The 13,761-nt window shown below is 37.0% G+C and overlaps 1 protein-coding gene across 1 annotated transcript; it reads right to left on the bottom strand.

Moving 5' to 3' along the window:
• Window positions 1-11,266: 11,266 nt before the first annotated feature.
• LOC146906655 (putative transcription elongation factor SPT5 homolog 2) lies at window positions 11,267-13,341 on the bottom strand. The gene is made up of 6 exons (XM_085728913.1): window positions 13,269-13,341; window positions 13,075-13,136; window positions 11,966-12,091; window positions 11,617-11,877; window positions 11,381-11,536; window positions 11,267-11,308 (listed from the first exon to the last, which is right to left on the bottom strand). The coding sequence occupies exons 1-6, from the start codon at window positions 13,339-13,341 to the stop codon at window positions 11,267-11,269; spliced, it is 720 nt and encodes a 239-aa protein (XP_085585039.1).
• Between the last annotated feature and the right edge of the window lie 420 nt (window positions 13,342-13,761).

The following is a 13,761-nucleotide window of genomic DNA, read 5'->3' as shown; positions in this document are numbered from 1 at the left end:
CGTCTAGTATGGGTGTTACATTTGGTATCAGAGCAGGTCGATTCAGATCGTGCCTTGGGTCATTAAGTTACAACAGAGGTAGTGGGACCATTAGGTTCCGGGTAAATGTTCTAGTTGTTGATGTTAGTTGAGCCTGATCAACTCAATTTAGCATTCGACGATTAGGACGGATGCCTGAGAGCTGAATGGGACCAAGGAGGAACGAAGCATAAGATGGAGATGCACTGGAAGGTGTAAGATCAGAAGTAAGAGCTCGGAATGAGTACTAGTAAGAGGTAGATTGTGCCAGAAGGTGGCCGGCGAATTAAGTAAGTAGAAGTATGAATCCACCGGGAATGTAAGATAGGGAAGAGAAGGAACGTTCTGAAGATGTTAAGGATAATTCGTATACCCATAAGTGAAGAAGTTGTATATGACTAAGCATGACCTGAAGCTTCGGCAAAAGTCGTAGGTAGAAAGGAATTGATCCTGAGACGTAAGCGCAAGGCTTTAAGATAAGGAGAAGTCGACGTATGTTGACGGAGTTAGTGAGCTCCCAAGAAGTAGTTATGTGATGGAATTAAGAGCTTGTGTGCTCAGAGTGGACAAGGTTCTAGCGTTCGGAAGATTGTTTTAAAGCAACATGCAGAGAGGAAAGTTGCTTGTAGCGGAAGAAGCTAATAATTTAAGCGGGAATTTTATGTCATCAGGACTAATGCATTAATTTCCAACGTACCGAAAATTATATCAAATTAGGAAGATGCTTGCCATGCATAGATGATAAAGTATTTTATGAAGGTAGGAGTGACTGATGTGCATTGGATTACTTGAGAAATGATAATTGTATGTAAAGTATTTTTTTTCAGAGAATTGAACTGAAGAAACTCGCCAATAGCAAACCTGGAATGAGATTTCCTATTTCCCGAAAACCGTTAATTCATCTCCAGGGTTTCGTTGACTATTGGAGGGTTGTTTTCATAATCCTTTTGTAACACGAAAATCTTTTATGACGTCAAGTAATAAATGCATATCACACCCTAAGGTTTTCAAGAAGAAAGGCATGGGCAACCATTAACGGAATTGATTCGGCTTGAGGTAACCTTGGAAGATAATGTATCAGGAGTTAAGTATGAGCTTAGACCAAGAATTTAGAAGTTCCAGTATTTGGATGGGACGTCACGGATGTGAAGACACGAAGTAAGAAGTTAAGTGACGAAGAGTTACATGAAAGCACAAGGTTCTCGGTTTCTGTGGAACTAAGAGTATCCCCTGAATCTATGTTTTGTTTAACTGATTTGCTAAGGCTCGATACGAGCTTAAAGCGTAAAGTTTATGTGATTTTAGAAATGATGTATGCATATGGGTGATAGAAGTTGACGTTTTCGAAATTTAAAATTAAAATTTTGTAGGTACCGACTTGTTACGACTCGCGTAGAGTGGGCTAAACTCACTAGAACCAAGATTTGATGACACATGAGTGTTATCAACTTGTTCTGTGATTTTAGAGTAACAATTGGGGCCTAGGTTTAGTATATGTTTTAATAGTAAAGAATTGTCAACGTCAATGACCCATGTGCTAGTTTATAAAGTTTTCTTTAAAAGAAGGACTAACGAGCAAGCATGAGAATGATTAAACAAAATGTAGAATATGAAGATACAAGGTTAAATGTTCGAGGAGGATATGCCCAAGAGCAAAAGGAGTCTACTATGGGAAATAGAGAGGACGACTCAGGAGGATAGCAAGTATGTAGTAGCAAGGAGGTACACCAAGAATCAAGATATGCTCTCTAAGTTAAGATCGCTCGGAAACAAGTTTCAGAATGACGATTATATTGGAAGGTAAAACCAACCAGTAAGAACATAAGGTCTATTTCTAAGAAAAGTATAAGAGTATACGATAAGTTTATCGTGAGTTGGTCTTACCAAAACCAGTGGTAAAGATTAGAAAAAGGTTACATCATGGGAGATTTTGAAATAGTTCAAGAAGATAGAAATCATGAGGTAAACAGGATTGTGGTGCTTCACTCGTCACAGCAAAATAGAGTATTGGTTTAAGCTAACCGGTGGAAATCAGAGTAGCGCAACAAAAATCAATTGGTAGTCATGGAATGTGGACTTATTAATAAGAATCTTTGTGAAGAATGTTTGAGATAGTAATGCAAATTTAGTGAGAAGTATCTAGAAATGAGCAAGGAGTTTTCAATATGATAAGGAAGAGTAGAGATATCACTAGTGAAGTAATCGGTCTGTCCACTTGGTAAGGTTGAATGTGTTCAGGAAAAGTATGTACTATGTTAAGAGAAATATGTCTCACTAAGGAATCAGGTTCCGTGTACTCGGAGAAAAGAAATGAGTCATGGTCAAGGATCTTATGTGATTTATGTATTTAGAGAAGTGTATCTGAGATATTCAGGTGAGAAAAGAAAGGATTGGGGAAGCATTTGCTTCTGAAGCTCAAGAGTTTTATTCCGTAAGGATACGGTTCATGAGTTAAGCATGAGGAAGTATATATCCTCTTGTACCATACTTGTTGAAAGATAACGATGCTTTCTAGAAAAATTTTAAGACATGATTTTATAACTTTAAAAGCTGAAAGGGGTATTAAGGAACTTGGAACGATGTTTATTCCAGAAATTAAAATATTTCTCATTGTTGAGACCGATGAGATACGTTTTAAGTGAACAAGCTCACCTAAGACGTACAGACTTCAGGACCGACTTGCTACAGACAAGTTTGGGGGCGAGTTGTAAAACCTTTTTAATAAAAATTTAGAGACTCGTCCTGTGGTTCTGAGGTACCGTTACAAACTTGGTTTCAAAATGAGATTTTCTTTCAATCAAGTAATTGTTAGTTCCAAGGACCTATGTACCAAAGTTTAGAAATACTAGAACAAGTATCGTTATTACTTAACAAGGAGTGGTATTAGAAGGCATGCAGATGCTATAGAGATGAGATTTCCTGAAGAGGCGGCAACGTTCGTGTTATGCCATTAGTATTCGGGATGCACGTAAATTTTCGCCAAGAGTATTCAAGTACCTGTGCAATGGACTTGGCAAGTTATTGAGTGTTTTTGAGTTACCCATGAGTTCGGGTGCAATGAGATTGTAAGTTCTCTTTAAGACTCTGAGAAAAGACGAGAGATTTGTAGCATCATTCAGATAAGTAACGTAAGTAAGAGGCTTGAGACTCGAGGTACAGTGAGAAAGGGTATGTATGCATAGTAAGATGTGTACATGATAAGATGTATTTCGAACACGATTTTCTGAGATAGCTCAGTGATTTGAGAAAGATGTTAAGTTTGAGAGAGTTTATTCGTTTTAATGCGGATAAAGAAAGAAGTTAAGTACGTGTTTTAATGAAGAAAGTATGCTACGAGATCTTTCGAGTGGGCTTGGACAGAATTTGATATGAGGATTAGTAGGTGATCTCTAAATTTCGAGGACAAAATTTCTTTAAGGGGGGTAGAATGTAACATCCCGCCTGTCAGTATCAGAACTATATCAGTCGATCGTCCCAGAGAACTTATTTTGAAAGAAAGGTTAATGGAGAATATTATTACGTAGTGTCAGCTTATTACGGAGTAAGTATCAGAGATGGATATAACACGTTTAAGGCAAGGGCAATTTGGTAATTTCACAGGAGGAAGGATATTTATTTGGTGTTTGGCCAAAATATCTTATTCTTCTTATCTCTTTCTCTTTCTAAGTTAGAGAAAGAGTTTTTGCTCTCTCTTCTCCTCCCTCCTCTCCATCGATCTCTTCCCTCTCAACACCAATCCTTTCCAAACTTTTTCCTTCCATGGTAACTTCTAGATTCTTGCTTCTCTTGGTCTCTTAAGTTTATGGAAGCTTGGTCTTGTTTGGGTTCTCTATTTCCTCACCTAAGAAGAGATTAAGGTTAGGGTTTTGGTCAAGGTGGGATTGAAGCATGATCTTGTGCAAGTTATGGGTTCTTCATGGTTAAGAAACAAAGAGAAAGATGATTTGAAGATTGATTGGTGAGCTAAGGCCTTGGATGTTGGTCAATCAAGAACTAGGATTTGTTGAATAAAGCTTTGGGATGGATTTGAGATGAACTAGGAAGGATAAAGATGATATTGATTGCAAGAGAACAACAAGAGTGGGTTGGTTTGAACAAGAAAGCAATAAGGACCAAAGCTAGGGTTTTGAGGCATGAAGTGAAGTTGATGCTTGGAAACTTGTGGGAATCAAGTGTAATCTTTTAGGTGAGTTCCTTAGATAGTTTTCCCACCCTTGGGATTCATGTTTATGCCATGATAGATTATTATGAAAGTTATGAAAATGCTACGGCTTATGTATTAGTTTAGTTGCCCCTTTCCTTGTCATGCTTACTAAATGTGTTAATACTTGCCATATAAATGTTTTACATGTATTCTATGATCAAATATGTACCAATATGCTTAGAGACACTTGGTTTGAGGTTTTTGGGCTTAAAATACCATTTTCAAAAGTTCTGGACTGTCATAACTCGCCACAGCAAGCTATTACTCGCCATGGCGAGCAAAATGGCAGTTCTGGAGGTTTGCTCACAACCAACTCGCAGTGGCGAGTAAGTGGTGCCTTCTGGTACTGCTTGCTCGTTCTGGCAGATTCGGTGTTTTTCGTTCCGGATCCTTTGTGCCGTCTTATTATAGAAGTAAACCCCTCAAACCAAGGTCCTAAATAATGATCATTGTAAGCAAGATTTCTTATGATAAATGAGCAAGTATTAAGCATGTTAGTAAGGCATGGCATATGAGAGAAATTATGTCAAGAAACGGGTAGCAAGTTAACCATTAAGAAAGGGAAATCTAAAGCCTCGACATAGTTGTTGAGAACTAGTAAGTTAAGTATCAATCTCTAGAATATTAAGACGCGAAGTGTAATCTCTTCGCATAGAAGTTAAGTGCCATACGAGTATGGTAAGATGTGAATCGATTTATATCTGTTCACAAAGTAAGTTAAGCAAGTATTAAGCTTACCTCTAGTGGGATCGTTTAAGGGTCCGAGGTAAAAGAGATAGTATGTTTAAGTTTATTTCTCATGCATAAGACTAAGGCTTACAAGAAAGTAAGAAAGAGTGTCATGTCTCTTGTTATCCAAATTGGATTCAAGGGGTTCCCTAAGGGAATGGTTAAGCCGCAAGGGAGCCGCATTTCACTAAGTTAAGGTGACGTGTCTTTTGTATTCCATCCAAGGTTGGGTACAAAAGGTTCTCCAAGGGGAACGGGGTAAGCCGTAAGGGACCCGCACGTTCACTAAGGGAGTCCGGTGTGCTCTTGCTAAGCATTTCACCGGTAGTAAAGGATTATCTTTCGGGGTTACTCCACTCAGGACTAATCCATAAAATGAACCAAGATGATTGATTGTTTGTTATACGTTAACCTAATCAATGAAGCTGACTATGTATATTTATCATACATTTATGTGTGTTGTGTCATAGAGCCTTGGCATAGACTGTTGATGTATGTTTTCTACATGTCATATAACTATGTACACGTGAGTATATATAGGATCGTTTTCCACAGGGAGTTGCAGTATATCATAAGCGTGTTCACAATCTTTCACATTAAGGTATCATTTATAAAATGTTTGTTTGTAACACTATATCCATAGATGACAAAAGTAAAAATGAGAAGAGATCGAACTATTTCGCTTGCGGTATAAGATAACGAGCAAGCATAACAGCAGCAATCTCTCGATCGATTAACAGACTCTAGCTTTATAACCAATATTATTACAATCATTTCTACAACATCCTTCGTGTCCAAAGCGACATCGTTATTTCTAAGTTAGCGTTTAAACATTCGTGTCCAAATCCCTTAAACGATAACAAAGTCGATCGGATAACTTAATCGACCGTGTCCAGCCTGATTAAGTATCCGAAAGCATTAAAATCTTGATTAAAAGTAATTATCAAAGGTTTACAAACTTGTCAAGAGTGATATAACATAAGATAGATTGTTATTCTAGTTCTAGATTCAAGAGTTCGTGTCCAAATCATCTTGAATGTCTTTGAAAGCATTATAAGCAAGAATAACAACAATATTGAATCATTAAGCTAGAACCTTATATATTAAAAGATCAAAAGATTACATAATAGCTTGATTGTTACCTCAATACTACAAAGAAGGTGATAGTTACACATAGACATGTAAACTAATGCAAGGAATGAAGGAAAGATGAAGATTCCATGCCAAGATCCTTGATGTCTCAATGAATCTAGGGTTGAATCTACTCCTTAATCACTTGCTTTGTGTTTCTCTCTTTGAAATAGCTCTAACCTCTCTCTAAAAATGTATAAAATGTTTCAATGGAATAGTGAATAGTCTAGAGAGAGGGAAAACTTGTATTTAAATGGGCTGAAAACGTGTAATCTCGCTTAAGCGAGATACATCTCGCTTAAGCGAGAAGCCTAAATATCTAGCCATGGCCAATGAAGTCTTGCCACGTAGCCCTGATCCTTGATGAAGTTGCATCTCGCGTAAGCGACTTGGAAGCGAGATGGGAGCGAAATTTACAATTGTTCCCTGGAGAAATCTCGCGTAAGCGAGATGATCTCGCGTAAGCGAGATTCTAAAATCCACAAGCGACCCTGGAAGCGAGATGCAAGCGAAGGTTGAGCTTCTCCCTGGAGGAATCTCGCTTAAGCGAGATGACCTCGCGTAAGCGAGATTTGCTTGGTTCACACACTTGAGTTTTGGTCCTTGCTTGTCATTTCCTGCATAAATTGGGTAGAATTAGGCATATAAAGCATAAATGGTATAATTACAACAATTGATTGCTTTTCCGTAGATAACTTGCATAACAAGTCACTAAAAATGCCTCTTTTAACACATGAAATATATTACTTTTGAGCACTTATCAAACTCTCCCCAACTTAGCTTTTTGTTTGTCCTCAAACAAAAGAATCAAAAGGAAACTCACAACGCTTTGGACAAGCTTTCTAGCACAGTACCAAACAATTCAAATCAAATAAAAAATTTCAAGTGGTGATTCAAATGTGAAAGCACCGGCAAGCATGAAGTTCTCCATTATTCCTAGCACAGCTATAAATGTGAAACAAGTCCTAAGCACAAAATACACATCATAAACTTCAAAACATAAACATAACTATCTATGAACCACTCCTAACACACTTCTTTAAAAGTAAATGGAACACCAAGATAACAATGAGTAAGGTAATGAACACACATCCAACAATCATGCTAACATCCTATTTAAGTTAGGTGTTCATCCAAATATCGTCTCAAAAAGCATAAAAGCATGGATCAAAAGGTCTTGCAAGGGTTATAACTTGGCCGGGCTACAGAAGAAATGTCATATGTGGGGCAATTGATCAGAAAGCCTAACAAAGAGGAACATTCTTTGTAATACAACTTGAAATTCAATATCTTCCCTACCAATAATTACAACCTTTGATGATTAACAATCAAACCAATAACCTTGACAACTTATTCTATTTTTGATTTTTTTCTTTCTTTTTCTTCTTTTTCTTTTCTTTTTCAAATGTACAACTTTTTCTTTGATTCAATGTTGTCAGGTTATTTTGCAACTTCACCAGAACTTAACATATAATGCCTCCTTTTTCTCCCCAACTTGAATACAACAAAACTCTAATTGAATGTTCCCCTATCCTAAGGCAAGGGACAAAGTACAAAAAGGTTAAGGGTTCAACAAAGTAAAATTATCAAAGTCCTATAAGATTCAACCATGAACTGGATTTTTGAAAATTTTCAGGCAAATTCAACAAGCATTGTGCTTATGAATATTGACAGTTCATGTTTGAGGACTTGATTCATTTGGCTCAGGTTGGGGTATCAGATACTCGCTCTTCTCACAGGTAGGCTTTAAGTGGTCAAGTAGGTTACTCTCAATTCAAAAAGTGTCTTGATCCTTTCCATGCTTTCAAACAGTTCAAAATAATTATCAGATTTAACATAACTAAAACAAGTTAGACGGTGATTATCGGTCTCCAGCATATATACAACAGATTGAAGCTACCTCACATTTATGTTAAGTACTAAGTGGTTCAAAAATATTTATGTTTATGAGAAAAAAATTAAATGATATATATTTTGTGCAAAGTACAAATTTCACATTCATAGTAACACCTAGAACAACAGGAAACCAATACCTTGGCATTGCGCTTTCTCACAATTCATATCATTATCACTCACCTGCTTTTGCTCAATAATTTGCTCCATAAAGCACTTTAAACTTTGATGTTCATGAGCAATTTTTCTTTTGACGAAACACAAGCAAGATTAATCAAAAATTTCATCCAAAGCAATAAGTTAAAAACCAAACAACAAGCTAAGCTATTTAACCCAAAACGAAATTAAAATTAAACCAAAATATTGAACACCCAAAACCGTGCTCAAAAAGTATAAGTTCAAAAGCGATAAATTGTTCCAGCATAAAAATAAAAACATAAACTAAAAAGTCAAAGCAGAAGTCAAAGTAAACTAAGCATCACTAAAAACATCAAAAAATGAGGTCAGTGTGCCGCATCATCATCCATATCATCCTGAGATAAATGGACACTGGCTGTCCTCTCTGGATCATCATCGACACCATGCACACTAGCTGTCCCATGCATACTAGCAGTCCTCACCGCATCACCACCAATGTGGACACTGGCTGTCCTAGTAAGGTCATCAGCTGCTCCACCAAATGCTGCACCACTGCCCCCTCCTGGGTAGGTTGGCCTGTCCCCAGGCCACATGCAAGAATCATAGTACTGTGCAGGAGTGAACAAAAAACACCGAGGATCCATGTGAGCATCGTAAAGATGCGAGTAGATGCCCTGGTTGCTGCGGAAGATAGCAGCCTGCTGATCAATTATGTGATTATCTCTCAACTCTTGCCTGAAAGCTCTATTCTGCGCATTCTGCTCATGCTGAGTCATCCAAGCCTGCAAAGAAGAAAAATCAAAAGTGCCGGGCTGCTGAGGTGGTGGCATAGTCTGGTGAGGATCATCATGCTCTGGAAAGTCCTCAGGTGGGGGTACATCCCCAGGTGGGGGTACTTGAGAAGAAGAAGCGGCACCTTTGGTTAGTGCTCTAGAAATGTAACCCCGAATGTACTTGTCATCAATGGGAGAAACCAGCTCTTCTGAAAAAGGCTCGGTGACTGGCACCTCATGATGCCTAAGTAATCCCATAATAAAGCCCGGAAAAGCAAGCCTGGTCTCTGGGCCTGCTACACCACCGAGAGCTACATGCTTCAGCTCTCTTGAAATAATCGAAGCCAGATCCACCGGCCTTCCTTTGCAGATATGCCAAATCAGAGGAGGCATCACCTTCTTTGGAGTTGTGGTGACATGGCTCTTTGGCCAGACATTATGAACCAAGAACTTAAAAATAATCCCAGCTTTTGGCCTCATATCAGTGAAAGCAGCCAAATTGCGGTTACCCGCTTTGGACTCGGTGTATGTCCTTCCTGGTAGCAAAATCTCTCTCTCAATCTTACCAAGATTCCAATCAGCAGCCTCTTCTTTTTCCCCATAAGGACACAAGGCAGGTGTGTCAGGGTCCTCGGGCTCAGGTAGGGTGTAAGGATTGCCTAGATACTCATTAATCGCATCCCTATCGAAGCGGATGGTTTTTCCTCTCACCATGGTGGTGTAAGAAAACGCAGCATGCATTTCCTTAGCATCACAATCTGGTAAAGAATTGGCATAAAACTCTCTCAAGAGATCCAGGTTGATTTTGGGGTATGGGTTAAGGAGTTTCTCCCACTTTCTCTCAGTGAAAACGGCTACAATGTCAGCATACTCACCCTCAGGGTTAATCCAAAAAATTTTGTCATGCCAAGTTTTCTCTTTTTTCAGCTCGAGAAACCTGGCATAGGTTTTGTTGGAAGTGTAAATGGTACGGTCCGGGTTTCTAGGTAAGGGTGCAGGACGGTTTACCACACCGGATGAGGAAGCAGTGGTCCTACTTTTGATTTTAAAACATGAAAAGAATATACCATAAATAACAGTTGCTTAAAACTCAATTGATCTTTTACTAAATTATACTCAAATGGAATAAAACAAAATGTATAGTGCAAGATAAAACACGTGACAATACTTAGAGCATCTACATTGGAGAAACTCGTTTTTTAGTACTTAAAAAGGTCTCACGTGTATACATCGATCATTAAATGACACCAAATAAGAGAAAAGAGGAAATCGAAAGAAACATGGAATTAAGGTTATGCCAGATCATTAAACGAACGAAAGAAACGGGTAAGCCGGATCAGCAAATTGAGTGATCTTGCAAGAACTTAAGCTAAGGTTAGACGAAGCAAAGGGTAACTGGGTCGAAGAGCTCCATTCAGTTCTCATGGTATATCATACAAACTCCTCATTTGACTACAGGAGAACTTCCATTCTACCTCACATATGGAACAGAAGCAGTTATACTCGTAGAAATTGGAGTACTCGGCTGGAGAACAGCCACACCAAATGACATCCAAACCAACGATGAAAATGTATGTGAGGATTTTGACTTTGTTGAGGAGATTAGAAACTAAGAAGCACTCAAAGAAACTGTTATCAAGCAAAAGGTTGCAAAGAAACTGTAAGAAGCGCTCAATAATAATACTTCACATGTCAGCTACTTCTAGAGCATATCAGAGATATTAAACTGTTTAATATATAACCTTGAATATTGTTCACATTAACCCTACATTAACCTTGAATATATAACTTCTAGAGCATGTCAGAAATCTTAATCTGGTTATATATAACCTTGATATAATAATACTGCACTTAGTATGCAGATATAATAATCTTGAATATTTTTCTAATCGTGTTAACATTAACCCTACAAAATGATATAAAAATTAACATTTATATAAAAACCATCATAATAGAAGTTCATGGTTGTCACAAATTATGAACATCTACAAACATTTGATGAAACGCTATTGAGATAGTGTAAGCTAGGATTGTACATATTCCTTCCAAGTAGATTCATCATGGATAATCTCTTATAACATGCACTAAATCAAAATAGCATAAAACTAGAACAGATCATAGTTTCAACTTCCAAACGATGAATGATCATTGGGAATAAGCAAATTTATCATTAAGAGAACTCAAGAGAGAGGGCATAAGCAAATTTATGATTCATTGTTACAGACAAGATATGCTACCTAGTATCAAGAGATAAGAGTTTTACAAAGTATAAATGGTTACAGACAAGATAGGAATAGAAACACAATCACTAGAGTGAAAACAATCTTCTAACTCTTCATGAATTTTGCCATCTGTCTTGTAACACTTTTCTGTCATAGAATCATTCAGTCATTACTGCAGCATCATCTGCAAGGACACAGATCTAAAGAGAGGTTATTTTGTTATTCAGTCATAGATTCGAAAGTATTTCAGAAAATCTATCATTAAAACTCACCTGCTTCCCTTTATCGGTAAATAAGACCAGGTGGTCATGCTGATCCACCTTCACAACAAAGCCAGTTTCACCTTCTTGAGTACCAGAAACAACTTTAACTCGGTTTCCCTCCTTAAAATGTTTACGAATTTGCGATGTTTTCACCTCATAAGGTTCCTAAAAAAATAAAGAAAAAAACATGTTATGAAAATCATTTGTTCTGAAACCGACTGACTGACTTTAGACTGAATACTTACAGAAAGATGATCCATTGTTCTTATAAGAACATGGTCTTCCTCCACTTTATCCACCACTTTAACTTGACGCTTTGTTTCTCCATCTGTTTCCATAACAATGTCACCTTTCCTAAATTGCTGTTTCTTTCCACTCTCACCCGATTGACTCAAGTTTTGAACCTCCTTGTTAGATTTGCTTGCTAGTGTCATTAGATCAATCATCTCATTCATTGGAACAGCAATTATTTTCTTGCAATTTAAAGTTTCAACTCCTTTGCAAGCCTAAAACAGTAAAAAAAAAAATAATAAGAAAATCAAAGATGTAACATTAAATTGGTTGTGAAAATATAGATGTTTCACTTGGACATACCTCTCTGACATCAGATTCTTTATGAGCTTCCACATATACACATTTCGGAAGAGATTCAACGACAAATGCTGAAAAGATTGTGCACTTTCGCATGAGTCTAACGACAGCCTCCTTTTCACGACCAGCCTAATAAAAGGTAACCATTTCAAACCTTATTATTCAAGTCAAACAAACAGGGTGCTCTTCACCATTTCAAAGGTTATTAAACTAGAATGATCTGCATGTTCCCGATTCATCATTGCAAACAGAAGGACTATATTCAATGTTTACCTCCTTATTATTCCTCTTAAAAATTCCAATTTTTTACCTTTTAAACATCCGAAGAATGAGGAATAACGAGGAGGAAAACAGAATCGGGAACATTTTCAATGTTTTCCAAAAGGACTATTTTCAATGAGGAGGTAAACAGAAGGACTATTTTCAATCTCAGAAATTCCACTATTTTCATATGGATCTTCAGTTTAGAAGCTGATGTTTAATTAGAAGATAACAAAAGTGGAATTTCACTATTTTGTTATTCCTCCTCATTGAAAAAAAGTGCTGTAAATAACACCTCTCAGAAATTCCATTATTTTCATTATTCCTCTGATCAGGTAAACATCTTCATTACAGACATTTTGAATTATTAGAGGAATAGTTGTTAGAAATTCGCATGTTTAGAAGATAAAAAGGATGGAATTTGTGAGAGGAATAATGAGGAGATAAACATTGAAAATAGTCCTTTTGTTTGCAATGATGTATCAGAACATGCAGATAGTTCTAGTTTAATAACCTTTGAGAAAAAGGATTATTTTGATCCAATGAAGGGTAGTTCTTCTTCCAACCGGAATGGAGAGTCGAAGGAACGCGAAACAAAAAGTGTAGGCATAAAAATGCAAAATTTCAGTATGTTCAATTTATTGCAATTCAACCTAAGTTTGTATTACTGTGTCAAGCAAAGCTATAAAGAACATGGTGAAAATTTAGAAATACTGATATTTATCCATGGATAAATATGAACGATCATTTGTATTACAGTGTCAAGCAAAGCTATAAAGAACAACCGATGGTGAAAATTTAGAATTCTAGACATTTATCCATGGAAATATATGAACGATAATTCAACTTACAATACATTGGACCTTCCAGAACTTTGGGCCTTTTACCAATGGTGGTGAAACATCTTTCTCTTCTACAAACAGAAAAAGAAAGTGTCACAAAAACAAAACAAAAAGATATAACATCAAGAACAAGTTTTTATGAACTAACACCAAGAAAGAAAGCAAGAAAAGAAGAAAAAAATGAGAAAAATGCAAAAATGCACCGTTGGCTTCATGCTTAAGTTTCCTTCTCTCTCCCTTGTTGTCTTCTTCTCCTTCTCTTTCCCTCTTCACCATGATCAAATTCAAATTTTCAGTTGGATGCTGAAGTTTGCTAGTGTGTGTGTTACTCCTTTGTTTGTTGTGCCCTAGTGTTGTGTTTGTTGTGCCCTAGTGTTGTGTGTTGTTCTTTTATAGTGTGTGTGTGTGTCGTGTTTAAATTTTAACGGTCTTTTTTATTCACTTACTTTATTTAATTTATGTTCTACAGTATTTCTTTATTTATTTCATTTATCTTCTACATGTTTTTTTTAGTAATCCACAAAATTACTCTAAATCTTTGTAGGGCACTCTCAAATAGGTCCATGTTATTATGAGAGAAGAAAAATAGAATGGAAAAGTAGGGATGACAATGGGTACCTAATGGGTAGGGTATTATATACCCGCGTTTGTAAAAAATACTAGTACCCAAACTCGTACCCTTGTGGGCAACAACTT

Source organism: Medicago sativa, chromosome 7 (assembly GCF_051527215.1).
Source record: "Medicago sativa cultivar Bolivia chromosome 7, Bolivia_mono, whole genome shotgun sequence".
In the NCBI taxonomy this organism is placed as follows: Eukaryota; Viridiplantae; Streptophyta; class Magnoliopsida; order Fabales; family Fabaceae; genus Medicago; species Medicago sativa.
This window is presented reverse-complemented; position numbering and strand designations above follow the sequence as displayed.

Coding starts and splice junctions, on each gene's coding strand:
- LOC146906655 (XM_085728913.1), bottom strand. CDS start 13,341: ATGGTGAAGAGGGAAAGAGAAGGAGAAGAAGACAACAAGGGAGAGAGA. Junction 13,137..13,268: donor ACTTAAGCATGAAGCCAACG/GTGCATTTTTGC, acceptor TTCTGTTTGTAG/AAGAGAAAGATGTTTCACCA. Junction 11,878..11,965: donor AAGAATCTGATGTCAGAGAG/GTATGTCCAAGT, acceptor TTACTGTTTTAG/GCTTGCAAAGGAGTTGAAAC.